At 55.0% G+C, this 14,732-nt stretch overlaps 1 protein-coding gene across 1 annotated transcript; it reads right to left on the bottom strand.

The window, feature by feature from the left end:
- Positions 1-397: 397 nt before the first annotated feature.
- On the bottom strand, positions 398-12,745 carry GDF7 (growth differentiation factor 7). Its single transcript, XM_055714874.1, has 2 exons — positions 12,347-12,745; positions 398-9,658 (listed from the first exon to the last, which is right to left on the bottom strand). The coding sequence occupies exons 1-2, from the start codon at positions 12,678-12,680 to the stop codon at positions 8,736-8,738; spliced, it is 1,257 nt and encodes a 418-aa protein (XP_055570849.1). The 5' UTR covers positions 12,681-12,745; the 3' UTR covers positions 398-8,735.
- Between the last annotated feature and the right edge of the window lie 1,987 nt (positions 12,746-14,732).

The following is a 14,732-nucleotide window of genomic DNA, read 5'->3' as shown; positions in this document are numbered from 1 at the left end:
CAAAAGCGTGATGTGAGCAGGGAATGTTCTTCAGCTCTCATATTTATCCCCCCAATTCAATGTTTCTGAGCCTCTAAAGCTGTCTGTTCAAGGCAGCAGAGAGAATCCTGTTTGGCTGACTGGAGCTAGGTAGCTACTAGTCAAGACAGGTGAACTCTATTCAGAAACACAAGGGAAGAAAAGGGATGTACATTTTGATGATAAAGCCATGGCAAACACACACTGTTCTGCAACTCTTTTTCTTGGAAAATACCTGAGGTTGCCAAGGAAGGCAGTTTAAAATTAATTAATTTAATTAATTAATTAGAATTAATGGCTTTTTCATTTTGGGTTTTAGCACCTTAGGTAGCCCAGGAAGTAAAGGTGACTTAGGAAAGCTGCTCTGAAATGAGCTGTCTGGTTTCAGGACAGAGGCACAACTCTTCAAAAGAAAAAAATCTTGCAGAGATCTATTTATCAATAAAATATTTAATAAACTTATCTGTACAAAATATTAAAAAGATTATTGAAGAGTATACAAGAATACTTATTTAACAAATATATACTGCTATATAATATATTCAAGAAAATATAGATTGCTGTTTACAGTTCATTTACAATCCCATATGTACAATCTATTTAAACTTTAGAATACATACAAACAGTGCATTTACACCATCACTTACAGAGCTATCTTCTTTAAGAGATATTTCACACACTCAGACCTGAAAAAGCTGAACAAATACATGGATAGTTTAGAGGCACACACAGGGATATGAGTATTGCTTAAAAAATTTTAACTACTAGAGATACAGCTACTGGAAATGCAAGTCCTTTTTCAGTTTCCTTTCTAATCAAAGAAAAGAACATATAAATAAAACCATGACTGACCAGCAGAGAGGCTCATTTTGTCAGAGGAGCTCCAGATAGTGTTGACTTGACTTCAGAAAAAGAGCATGCAGTGATGGGATATGCATGGACGCAGCAAATTGGATCAACAAGTTGGGCTGACGTTGCTCCTGCCTGCATCTGAAATGAGGAGCACCAAGAGCAGAGCAGGTCTTTCCTGCATGGACATGCATTCAGTTCTTGTGAGCAGCATCTCCACCAGCTTTTCCAGCAAGGAGCTGCAGCGCAACATGGAGCTGGTCACTCCAGGTAGGCAAAGCCCCTAACTACTCCTCAGGTTGCAAGAGCTCGATTTGCAAAGGCACTGCGCAAATGTGGGTTTGACTGAAACCCATGGGAGCACTGGATATTTGGCACCTCAGAAACTCAGACCCGTCTTTCCCAGTGCTATATAAAAGGTCAGTTACTCACAGTACATCGGATGAATGTAACCAGGGCGATCGCCTCCCTCTCTGGCCAAGGAGAGGATTTGCTGCCCCTACAAAACGCCCCATCCCCAGCTGATCACCACCTACACAACCCCTTAACTTTGGCACCTCTTCCAGGACGAAAGCCTGGCCCCTCCATGTGCGACCATCCCTTTTCCTGGCCTGTGGATGTTATTTCATGCTCTACTGCTGACAGCTGAGCTCCTGTGAGCCCCTTGGTGCCCAGCAGTTCCCAGCACACAGCTGGCATGCAGCTCCCTGGGATGACCAGCTTTGGAACAAGGCAGCCCTAAACTTTGCCTCTATTTTTTTCCCTCCTGCTTCCCTCCTCTCTCTTCACCAAGGCAGGATGGAGGAAATGAATGAAATTCTGTGGGGAACGTTACCATCTCCCCAAAAACTGGGACCAAAACCAATGCCACAGCTCTCAGGAAGGTTCTCATTCCTCTGATGGTGGAGACCTGGGTGGCACCAGCATAGGCCAACACCACAGCAACCTGGAGGGGAAGGGAGACCCGAGCCCTTCCACCTTCCTTCAGAAAACCACTTGAGCCTGTGACCTGTTGTGAGCAGGTCCTCTCCTCCCATTGGCTTCAACCCTGCCAGACCTGTCCCCTCACTGTCCCCTGCTCGAGGGCACAGGCTGCACCCCAGGCTCCTATGCTGAGACTCAGCCTTTCCTGCCCCACTCTCCCCCCACCCACCGAACACCACAGCAAGTCTCCGTGCTCCCCATCCTGAAAACCTGAAGTATCAGCACAAGTACCAAAGCAGAAGAATGAGCTCACAAAATGTATGAATGAACCAATAACTGGTGATGACAGAAAAATGAAGAGCAAAACCTGCTGTAAAAACAGTGAAAAATGGCTGGGTTTCGTTTTCAGCCATTTCTGGGAATGGATCGAGCTTCGGTTTAAGATTTTTCAGTATCGACCTCCATGAAAACTCTCTGCTGCCCAATGCTTCCTCCTCTAGTCCACTCAGCCAAAAGTTAAATGCGGTGCACCAGCCAGCCCGCTGGTATGCTCCCCACCACCACCACGTACATCAGGCTCCCCTCCAACACGGTGAGTTCAGGGGGCTGCTCAGATACGTGTGCCAGTAAAAGGAAAAAGCAGCTGCATGGCTACACATCTTGAACTGCATCCTTCGAGATGTAGGGTGGGGTCCTTGGTCAGTGGGTTACACCAGCAGGAGTTCCTAACTTTGGTCGTTTTTCAAAGGCCCAGAATGCTTGCTGATAACTGATAAGGATAATTGATTTTCAGAGACATCTTTGTGCCTCTGTGTACCTTGCAACATGCTGTACTAGGAATAAAGAGCCTTAAAAGACCGAATGCAGCTGGTTTTACCATGGAAGATGTAAACCAGCTCATGACAAAATTCATGGTGTCATGCATATATCAGCCTGGAATATCTTGCTTTTTTACCAGCCATTAATTCAAAGACAGGAAAGGCAGAAAATCTCCCCCCACGATGCAAGGTCACAGGCTTGTGACTATCAGTAACACCCCATCCATGGGACAGCTACTCCCAACTCCTCTCCCTGATGTGTTTTTGTGGAGGACGCACTCCAAGTAGTAAGGCATGCTGGTATGCTCTCATGCTGCTACCCAGCATCCTCATTCGGACCCCCTGTAGCTGTAAAGGGATCCCCCATGCTGAGGAAGCTGCTCTGATGCCAGTGGGACACACACGGTCTCTCCATCTGCTGGTCATGGTGACTTCAAAGAAGAACCATGCCACTCTCAAAGACCAGAGCCTGGTTTTGCCCACACAGATTTTTCTGCCCACTCACCTCCCCTGAGGGTGATGTGAAGGGTGAAAAATCCACGCCGCAACTTCAGCTTCACCAAAGACAGGGGGGACAGCAAGCAATTTGGTGGAACTGCCCAACCAAGGTCCAAGTGTAAGCCTTTTGGTCTGACCATCTTTCAAATCCAGTGGCACAGCCCATTTCATGACAAGCTCTGTGCAATACCCAGACCCTCACTGCCGCTGCCCCACACAGGTTTTTTTTCTCCCTGCCACATGGCTGTGCTGCCCCAGTGCAGACAAAAGAGAAGGCACTTGTATTTCAGGGCTCACTATGTGCTCGGCAGGAAACCATGACATTTCCCACTTGGTTTAGTCCAATGTGAGTATAAGCTGAATTGGTATTTACGACATGTCTGTCACATCAACACACATCGTGCTTTTTGATGCGAGTAACTGTAGATGCTGCTATCGCAGACAAGCACATCAAGCCAAAGCTCACAGCAAAACTGTTAAGTCTGGAGAGCAAAGACAAAGGCAACCCACCAGCACCCGTGCTCCGTTCCACTTGCCCAGCTGTAGCCCCGTGGGATCTGCATCCCCAGGGCATCTTAAAGTGATGCCCCAGCCTCTCCCATCTCATCCTGCCTCATGTGCCTGCTGTTGCATGGGGTCCAGCACAGGTGACTCTCCCTAAACACATATGTTCGGGTTTGTGGGATAAGGGCTTAAAACTGCCAACAGTAAAAGGAGTTGCTTGTTCTGCAATGGGAGTGTGACCAATAAATCACTGCAGACCTACCCAGTTTTCTCCAGGAACAAGAGCTGTGTAATCAAGACATGAGTTAAAATCCATATGGTGCAAATATACACAGAAGTCGCTGGCACGCAGACTTGAGCAGAAGGCTCAAGGCTTGGGGTTTGCTTTTAATCGGAAGTGGTGCCTTTCCAGTCTTTTCCTTATGGGTACGCCAAGCACCAGAAACAGCCAAAGAGGACATGGCTTCATCTGCCAGCACTGACCAGAAGCAAGGCTGCTGGGATCAACACAGCTAGCCAGGACAGAGATGCTGCAAGCCTGAATCAAGCCCTTCTCCATATGAACGTCCTTCTCCCTGCCAGGGGATTCTCATTTCCCTTCTACCACTGGATGTGAAGTATGATGTAAAAAAAATAAATAAATAAAGGGGGGGGGGGGGGGGGGATGTTATACAATCACTTTGTTTTAAGAGAATTAAATAAAAAATTATTCCTTAAAATAAAAAATGAAAAAGGATAAAATCTGTGTTTGCTGGGAATTATTTCTAGGTCAGAAGCACCCCTGGTCATCAGGCAGTTAAACTGGGCATAAAGCCATTTTTCTTCGGACTGTCCCTGCTATGGGACTCCACTGGACAGGGGGCTTCAGGACACAGAGCAGGCAGTGCCTTAAGCACAGGCTTTAGTTTTATAGAGCTCAAGGAGCCCCAAGGCAAGGCACACACACCAGTCCTGTCCTGACCGGGCGTCCTTCCCCAAATCACTGGTGGGGGAGACAGTTAAGCTTACATATCTAAGTCCTCTTCAAATGCTTAATATTTCTAGCTTCACTGTAATTAAATCCTGCAGATAAAAATGTGCTGAAGGTCAAACAAATCCTCCAGGAGAATATACTCTGCATGGAAACTGGCTTTTTTAACTGGAAAGGTCACATAAATACTGTAGATTGTGAACCTAAAATTATCCATTAAAAACACTCTGAGTCCACTGAATTCATATTTGTCCATGTTCAGTCTCTAGTCTCTTATTTATAATGCTTACATGTGCCCCAAAATCAGCTCAGGCAAGAGGTGACCGATCAGAAATACACTGCTTCTGGACCATTCCTATGGCAGAGGGTGATGCTCTGCGGAGGACCAGCTCCAGGGTTGGGGTACTGGACTGGGCTACTACCACCCTGCAGACGATGCCCAGCTTACCTGCCTCTGAAGGCAGGAGTTACTCCTCCCTGCCCTTTGAAGATACAGCCCCCCATTGCTCCCCAGTGCAGCAGGGCTGCAGCATCTCAGCTGTGGGAACCTCCCTGACCACAAAAGGCTTTTGCACGTCACCAGGGCCTCAACACTTCCATTTGCAACGGCTCTGGTGGCTGCTGCCCAAGCCTGATCCAACTGTCTGGGTGCAAGCTCTGAATCTGCCTGGGGATGGAGAGGCAGCCCTTGCAGCCAGCACACAGGTATTCATAATAGGAGGACTAGTGGCTTTTGCTCTGGAAATACTCCTCCAAGAGCAGTGAGCAACATGAGTGCCAAGTGCTGCAGTCAGTGTGCTTGCCCAGGGGGGAGCAGCACAGTTACTCACCAAGAGCCCCAGCCCCACTCCCTGCCAGCCTTGCCTTGCTCATAGTCATCGTCCTGGAGCAGTCCCAGGTGCTTCCCTCTCCTGTCCCCTTAGGCAAGCAGAGTGTCCAATGCCACCCTTCACCCTCCCGTTGTCCTCCGGAGGTTGTTTGACCAGGAAAAGAGCAGATGCTTTCTTAAAAGAGTGGCTGGTTTGGTCACCATGGCGGTGTCACCATGGGTGTGAATGCAAAGGGCCACACTGCCACTGGGCTCACCCTGGGTGGCTGAGGTTTGATGTCCCACCAAACATGCCTGTTTAGGGAGAGGTACCTGCAGCCAGGAGAGCCAGGACTGCTTCCCACAAGGGCAAAACTATGGATGGAGTTTCTGCCAGCCGTGGCCTCTGCACCGTCCCCAAATGGTCCCCCACACACACTTTTATCATAGCGCTCCAGGTGATGAAACTGCAGTGACTGAGCCACAGGTTTTCTCCCCAGGGCCAGCAAAGCCATCGTGGGGTTCAGGACAGAGCCCCAGCAGCACACAGCACCCCAGCACTGGGGTCCTGGTAAAACATCGTGAGACCCAAACCATCACCCCGCTCTCCATCAGCCATCTCCAGACCTGAGGTGGGTGACATCTATCTATCTGTCTGTTCATCCCCTGCAGCTGTGGCTGAACAACAGCCACAAGGACCAGGGTCACTGGCATCAGCACCCCCTCAGACGTGGTCCCACAGGAGCAGGTCTCAGGCCACTCGTTTGGCCAAGACTCACAAAAGCCACCAGGTGGATAGAGCTGCCTATAACTTGCCTGGATTTGAACTGCTCACGAGCTTCTACTGCAAACACTTGGAGGAAGGGGAGGGGGCAAAAGAAATGAAAACATAGAAAAAGTTGTCTCAATAGTGAGAAAAACTATCAAGCAACCAACAGCAACAGAAAAATTAGGTACTTTGAAAGCCTGGTAACTTTATAAATGACGTAGCGTTCCTAGAGCAAGCAGCTCCGGTGCTGCTTGTGCCAACCTCCTTCCCTAACCGCCTGCGCTAAAGCCAAAGGTCAAAGGAAAGCCTTGAGCCCTCCCGCCGACCCCTCCTCACCGCTAGTTGCACCTCGCCCCCCACAAATGCTGACAGTGAGAAAACCCACCAGCACAGACCTGATTCTTCCTCACCCCTGCTAACCTCCACCTGTGAACACCCCCTGGGTATGGGTACATCGCACTTAATATATATTTACATTCATGCTGAGGTAGGGAGCCAGATTTTCCTCTTGGATACGTGGATATAAAGCCAGAGAAGCTCCGCAGTTGTCAAGGGGGTTACACAAGGCATACGGGTACCACACTTGCTCTCCTGAGTTGCCAATGGCCACAGCCTGAGGATGCAGAGCAGACCTCAGCGGGGTAAGGATGGAGGGGGGCTGGGGAGTTCAGTCCTGCAGATATATATATCACTGTTATTGATGGACATGGTTTATTCCCTGCTGACGTACTATTTTTTTGAAGGGAGGGGGCTGTTGGACCCTCACTGAGGCTTTCCCGACCTTTGAAATCATTTGGATCTCTGTAGAGTTCTTTGAGGTGACACCCTCTCTGCCCTGGCTAGGTTCAGCCCTCCCTAGCAGAACACCCCCAAGATGGAGGACAACTGGCTTTATATAGAAAAAAATCCCACGTTTTCTAGCATGAAAACCCCCAAAAGCAAGCTACCATCACTAATGAACACTGATGTTTACACACCTTGACCACCAGTTTAAAAAAAAAAAAAAAAATCATCAAAAGCAGAATCTGTGCAAATACATCTCTGGTCTAAGCCAACCCAGCCATGAACCTGAAGTTCGGTACCAAAAGCCACCAAGGTGCAGCAGAAATGCTTCCCAGCATCCAAAATACACCTTGGCATCGATGCCAGCCTTCTCTGCTTTAAAGGTACAATTTATGCTCAGCTCCTGAGTTACAAAAATCCCGTAGCCGTTTCAGCATGGGTCAAAGCACCCACTTTAAGTAGCAGTCTCTGAGGATGGCATTCAGCCGTTTGCATGGGAAACATCTGTTCCCAGCAGATCCAGGCTCCCTAAATGGAGTGGGGAGAGGCAGGCACACCGGGCAGAGACAGAGCTCACTGGGGAATCGGTGCCAAAGGAAGGTATGGTGGAACTTAGCGCTGTTAGACATTATTTGGGAAAAGAAGAACCCGAGTGAAATCGCTCTTCCCCAGGGAACTCGGGACCTTTGCTTCTCTCCAAACACACTGAGGACAGCTGTGTGACTCATGGGCCTGATGCCAAGTGCCTAGTGTGCCTTGGAAATGGGGTTTCGTGCAGGAAAGGGAGCGGACTCGCCAGCCAGTACCTCCTGCAGGACATCAGCAACAGGGCCAGCACTTCGAACCATACGGAGCCACGGCATCCCCAGCTAACACCTTCCAGGGCCATTCCCATCCCTGCTGAGAGCACAAGCTCTGCTTCAGACCTGACTCTCACTTTAGCCTCCAGTTATGGGGGACTTCTTCCCTGTCCCCGACAGAGTCACAAATCTCTCCCCACTGCAAACAGGCATGGACCAAATTATTTCAACCTGCCACAGCCACGGGTTCTCCACGCCCTGCCTTCCCCCCGGGGTACATCCTTCTGACTCTGGCAAACCCAGGGCAGCGATTTAAAGGCAGCCAGAAAAACTCCTTTAACCCAGAGAAAAGAGTGTTCCCACCTCCCCTGCACCCCACTGCCACAGCTGGAGAGTGATGCTGGCCCGACACCTCTGCTGCAGCCACCGCTCTGGTCCGCCCCCCAACCTCGAGACAATTTTGACCAGACCTTTCCCAAAACCTTTGGGAAAGAAGGTGTCAGCTTAACTTGGGCAAACCAAGCAGACCAGGTGGAGCTCAGTGGCTGAGCGGGCATTCCCTGGGGGCTCTGCCAGGCTGCGTCCCCCTTTCCCGGGGGGAAGCAGGCAAGGCGCGGAGATGGCAGCAGCTCCAGGCAGGGAGCCCAGCCTCCCACCACAGTGCATCACCCCCAGCTGAGCCTGCGGAAACCCGGCATGGGTGGTGGGGGTCACTTTCTTTGAGGGGGCCCAGGAAGAGGCCAACCTACAGCCTCACTGTCTTGGGACAGGGCAGAGGGGGCATCCCCCATCCCTCCCAGGCTTATGGCCAGCACGGCCCCAGGAAGACAGGGGACACCTGCTGTGAGCTTGGCTTTTGGAAAGGCACAGACCAAAATGTGTATGTGTGTGTATATATATATATATATAAAAATTTATATTTATATATATAAAATGGGGCAGGGCTGCTGGGTGGGGAAGAGCAGGGTGGGGAAGGGGAGAGCTGCAGAAGTTGCTACCTGCAGCCACACGTCTCCACGACCATGTCCTCATACTGTTTGTAAACCACATTGTTCCCAGAGTCTATGTAGAGGATGCTGATGGGGCTGAGCTTGGAGGGCACACAGCAGCTGGGTGGAGTAGACTCCGGGTCCATGGAGTTCATCAGGGTCTGGATGATGGCATGGTTGGTGGGCTCCAGATGGGAGCGCAGGGGGAAGTCACAGACCCCCTCGCAGTGATATGCCTCATAATCCAGGGGGGCAATTATCCAGTCGTCCCAGCCCAGCTCCTTGAAGTTCACGTGCAGGGGCTTCCGGCTGCAGCGGGTCTTCGCCTTCTTCCCGTGGCCTCTGCCTCCAGACCGGGCAGGGATGGTGGTCCGTCTCTTCCTCCGCTTGGGGTATGCCTCCTGGCCAGGATCAGGGGGCTCTAGGAAGGGGGGGCTGCCCAGGGCCTTGATCTTATCCCGGATCTCCTTGAAGAGGTTCTCCTTCCTCTGTGTGCGGGAGAAGGCCACAAGCAGGGCTCGCTCATGGGGCTGTGGCCGGGGCTTGCTGAAGCCCAGCTGCCAGGGGGGCAGGAGCCGCCCCGACTGATCCGAGACGATCCTCAGCAGGAAGCACAGCAGCTTGCCCGAGAGAGACCTCTGCCTCTGATCCCGCAGGGCTTCCCAGACATCAAACACCTCCCATCTGGAGGAGCCCGCATCCAAAATGTCTGCAGCCCTAGAGTCCAGCAGCTGGGGCTCCTCGCCATCCCAGGCTGGGCAGGTGGAGAGGAGGAGGTGGTGGAAGGTGCCTTCAGGGGACAGGGCCAAGCTCCGGTTCTCAGGGAGGGAGCGCAGGACCCGCAGCTCTGCACCTGTCACCTCCTCTGCCTCGGGCAGGCTGGAGATGTCGAAGAGGTATCGCTGCTCAGGGGCAGATGGGGAGGCATCTGGAAGATATAAAAAAAAAATAAAATAAAATAAAAATATATAAAACCCCAACAAGCTGAAGCCAAGCTCTGATTACAGAGGCGCAAGAGACACAGAGCTAACGGGGCAGATGACTGCTGAGCAGCAAGGCTTGCTGAGCAGCCCAGGAGGGACAGCCTGTGTGCCCTGTGTCAAGGAGCATCACTCTGGCTGGAGGCACCGGGGGGGGGACGGACAGGGACGGGGGGACGGGGGGGGGGGGGGGGGGGGACGGACGGGACACAACAAAAAAACAAAAAACCAGGAAGGAGAAGGCAGAGAGGGAGGGAGGAATCAATTCAAGCAAGTGGCTCCTCATCAGCACTCTTCCCTGCGTTCTGAGAAGGCTTCTGTGGCTCCTCCCGGGTGTTTCAGTGCCCACAGCTGCATCACTATCCTGTTTTGACACGGAAGTCCCATCTGAACCTGCACAGTACAGCCCCATCCCCAATCAGCAGGTTGTCACCACCCCCAGCCCCCAGCCCCAGCCATGCAAAGTAAAATGCTGTGAAAAAATCTCATTTTCCTTTGCAGGCAAGCACAGGCACACATGTCAGGGAAGCAGATGCTGTACCTCGGGGTGTCTGACAGAGGCATTCCCAGGAGCTGAAATTGAGCCCAGCTTGAATTTGTCACTATGTTTGGTGGATCCAAAGCCCAAACACAGACTCGCACAGTTTCTGGCACTGATTAAATATACTCAATGTGAATTAAAAAAAAACAAACAACCAACCAAAAACAAAGGAGGTGGAGTTGGGGAGAAGAGATGAATGAGTTCTGGGAGGGTTGTTTTTTATTTTCTCCCTCTCTTAACAAGAAATCTGATCCGGACATGCTGCAAACATTGCTGCTGTGCCCAAGTCCCTCCAGCCCGCTGCCAGCAGAGCCCTGCCCGACACCCCCGTGCTGCAGCCCCCTCCTACGGGCACTGCCGCCGGGCTGCAGCCTGCACCGCCCTCCAGGGAGGCAAGATTTTTCTCCCTGTCATTCGTTATTATTATTATTGTTGTTGTTACTTTTGCTACTATTATTATTGTTATTATTGCTACTGTTATTATTATTACTGTTATTGTTATTATTAGTTTAAAAGCAGATCTAAAATTGCTGTGAGGAGCAGATAAGGAGATCCCTTTGAAAAGTTCATCTGGTTTCGTTTTGCGCTGAAAATTCCCAGGACCTGTGCGCAGTTTTCCGCAGGCTATCCCAAGCCGGGCACTACCCACCCTCCCACCGGAGCATCCTCCCCCCCCCGTTCCGCCTGGCTCCCCCGCCGTTTCCCCACCAGCTTTCAGCAAAAACCTCCCCGCAAAGACTGCAGGCAGGATCCGACCCCTGCTGGGCTTGGGGATGGGTTTGGGGAGCTGCGGGGGGCTCCGCACCACCAGCCGCCGCTCTCCCAGCCCGGGGCAGCCGGCGACGGGCACGGGGGGAGGCTGGGGCTGCTTTTCACTTTGTGTTTTCATTTTATTCGATCGGGATTTTTTTTTTTTTCACCCATCCGACTGAATTTCGTCGGCAGGGCGCAATGTATATGTATGCATACATACATATATAAATCGTTAAGTGCATATACCTGTTTATTGCATTATTATCATTAGATCCGCGGGCATGAAGGGGGCAAAAGAGAGGGAAGAACGAGAAGGGGCCCGCGATGCCGAGCTCAGACGGCGGGGTCGGCGGGACCTCCGCAGCCCAGGGCTGAGCCGCCCCTCACGGGGCACCGCGCCGGCTTCGCTCCTTTCCCAGCCCGGTCCGGCCCGGCCCGCTGTCCCGGGGAGTTTCTCAGGCTGCAAAGACTCTGAAGAGGCTTCTCCCTGCCGGTCCCGGGGACGCTGCCGCCAAACCGCGCCGCACACCTCGGGCGCCGCTCTCGGGCAGCGCATCAGGTGGCAGGAGGTGCCGAGAGCTGCCCGCACCGCTGCCCGCCCTGCCCCAGCTGGGCTGCACCTCGCACCCCGTCCCCAACCGCATCCTCAGCTCCGACAGTCGTCCTTGACCCCGACTGCATGCGCAACCCCATCGCCACCCCCATCGCTCAAGCACAGCCTCACACTTCCCTCCATCGGCAACCCTCTTCCCCAGCTCCGGGCACAACCCCTTTGTCATCCTCATCACGACCCCGTGCCCGCGCGCAGCCCCCTTCCCACCCTGTCCTCACCCCCATTTCCACGCTCAAGCTCCTGCACAGCTCCATTCCCGTCACACAACTGATGCACGGCCCCCACCCCGTTAAGCTCCAGCTGCATCCCCGTGCGCTACCGCATCCCGTGCAACCGCCCCGGGAGCAAACCAACGCACGACCCCGCTCCCCGCACCCCACCCCCTCGCACGACCCCGTGCCCAGACCAACGTGCAAGCTCCATCTCCGTGAGCAGCCACGTCCCACAACCCATGCTCCAAGCCACGCGCAAACCCTTCCCCATCCCCAAACCCACGCAGAAGCCCGATCACCACAGCCACGCACGAGCAGCGGCTCCATCCCCGCACAACCCCGGCTCCATCCCCAAACCCATTCCCAAGCCCCGTCCTCAAGCCCAAACCCACCCACATGCCCCCGCCCGACGGCGGGGTCCCGACGGGGCAGCCCGCCCCTGCCCCCCCCTGCCCCCCCCTGCCCCGCTGCGGGTGCTCCTCGGCGCTGCGCGGAGGGATGCGCGTCCCGCACTCACCGCTGCGCGCCCGCTCCGCGAAGCCCGTCACCGTGTCGGCGCGGCGGCCGGGGGCGCGGCGGGCGGCCAGGCGCTGGTAGAGGGCCACCATGTAGTGGTGCGGCACCACGGTGCCGTTGCGGAGAGCCCCGTCTCTCCGCGACGGGGAGGAGAAGGGGGAGGCGGCGGCGGCGGAGGAGGAGGAGGAGGCGGAGGAAGGCGCGGCTGCCGAGGGTCGCTGGGGAGCGGCCGCCGACGGGCCGCGCACGGCGGCAGCCTCCAGCCCGCGGCGGAGGCGGCAGGCGCCCAGCAGGCAGAGGCAGAGGGCGGCGGCGGCGGCGGCGCGGAGGCGCATGACGGCAGCCCGGTGCTCGGCGCTGTGCTGCTGCCGCCGCCGCTCCCCGCCCGCTTTTGAACATCGTCTTCGCCCGCCGCCGCCGCCGCCGCGGCCGCCGCCGCCGCCGCCCGCCGCCGCGGAAGCGCCCCCTGCCGGCCGGCCGCCCCGCCCCGCCGAGGCGCCGCCCGCGCCCCGGCCCCCGCCCCGCCTCCGCCTGCAGGTGAGACCCGCCGGGGCTCCCCCCCTGCCGCCCTGTGGGGTCCCCCGGCCCCGGCCTGCGGGGGCACCCGCCGCCCTGACCCGGAGGGCAGCCCTCCGCCCCTCCGCCCCGCGGCCCCGCGCTGCGCGGCCCCCCCAGCCTTGTCTGCGGGCGGGGGGCGGCTCTTATTTTTGGTAAATCCGTATTTTGGGAGGCGGCCGTCGGTCCGGGACTGGAGGGGGGACCCCGCCGCCTCCCTTTGCAGGGGCCCGAATTTCGGAGAGGGGACTCCCCCGGGCCGCAGTGGAGGGGCAGCCTTTACCCCGAATCGGGGGGTAACCCGCCACCCCCTGCTGGGGCGGGGGACCCCGATCCCCTATCGGAGACGGGGAAGCTTGGCAGAGGAACCGCCGCCCCCCATTTTGGGCGGGACCCGCCGCCCCACGTTGGAGGAGGACACCCCACCGCCGTTTGAGGGGCGGGGGCGACACACGGGACCCCCGCCGCGGTGTTGGAGGCCCCCCCCGCGGTGGTACCGGGCGGCGGGGGCAGGGAGGGGGTGCGGAGCGACCCGCTGCGGGGCGGCCCCGGGGGCCCGGGCTCCGCGCTGCCCCGCGCCTCCGGCAGCCCCGGTAATTCCGCCTCGGGAGACCGACACAGCCGCAAAACAAAAGCCCCGGCCGGGCTGCGGGCTAATGTTTTTCCCTTGCACGGAGGGTTTCCTTGGTAAAATTCAGATGTTTCCTTGGGTCTCGATTAAAATAACAAAGTGGGGTATTTACTAGGATGTTATTTCAAGTCTCTTAAGTCCCTGGTTATGTCTGTTGCGATTTCTCTGCAAATACAAAAACAAGTGCTGCAATGATTTATTTGAAGGAATGTAGGTGTTTGGCCAAAACAAACACGGCATTTTTTTTTCCCTCTACCCCCCACCCCACCCCACCCCCCCAAACAATCTCTTCCCATGAGCATTTGTCGCTGCAGCCTCTCGGATTTCTTTCTGCTGTAATTTTACAGGTGCTCTGTCCCGGTATCTCGAGCGGGTTTCATGCCAGCCAGCGGGTTTGCTCCATACGGCCACCCAGCGCGGAGCAAGGGAGGCGGCTCTCGGGACAACATCTCGAGAAACCCCTGGCCTGGCCCGGAGCCCTTGGCCCACCTCACACAGCACCTCCTGTTGCGTTTGCACGGGGCTTGCGCAGCCTTCGCACGGCGGTTGCGCGGCGGTTGCAAGCGTTGCGCGGTTTGTCCGGGGCCTTGCGCGGTGCCGAGATGCCACCACCCCGCCCAGCAGTTAGAGGACACCGGAGCTGCGGCGGGAGGCAGAGGAAGGGCAGGCAGAGGAAGGCTTCATTAACTGTTTTTCTTCCATCAGCCTCTGATTAAATCCAGCCTGATGCTGTTCAAACACTAAAGGTCACTTTAAAAAAACATCCGACAAGACCTTCCACCCCCTGACATCTCACTCCCCGCCCCCGGACACGGTGCTGGGACCCCAGCTGGGTGCCCTCACAGCACCAGGGCAGGCAGCAACAGGGCTGAGTGCTCAGGGGACCCCTTCCTGAAGATGGGGAAGGCTGAAAACCTGCACCTCTCAATCCCACCTCCACCAGTGGCCCCAGACCCATGAGCCGTGCTCCTGATGCCTCCACCATGGGGTATGTCAGTGCTCCCTTCCCTGGGCAGCACTGGGAAGGGAACAAAGGGTCAGCAGAAGGCTGGGAGGATGATGTGACGGGAAGGACTGCCAAGCTTTAGAAAATGGGCAAACAAGTCTATCCATAAACCTCTGGGTTTCTTGCAATGGTTTCTAGAGCCTCCTGCCTGGAATCCTTTCATGCAGCCAGTTTCATGGGAAAAAGTGAAAAGTA

This window comes from Falco cherrug, chromosome 6 (genome assembly GCF_023634085.1).
Source record: "Falco cherrug isolate bFalChe1 chromosome 6, bFalChe1.pri, whole genome shotgun sequence".
Taxonomy (NCBI): Eukaryota; Metazoa; Chordata; class Aves; order Falconiformes; family Falconidae; genus Falco; species Falco cherrug.
The sequence above is the reverse complement of the archived record's forward strand: the minus strand, read 5'-3'. Positions and strand labels throughout refer to the sequence as shown.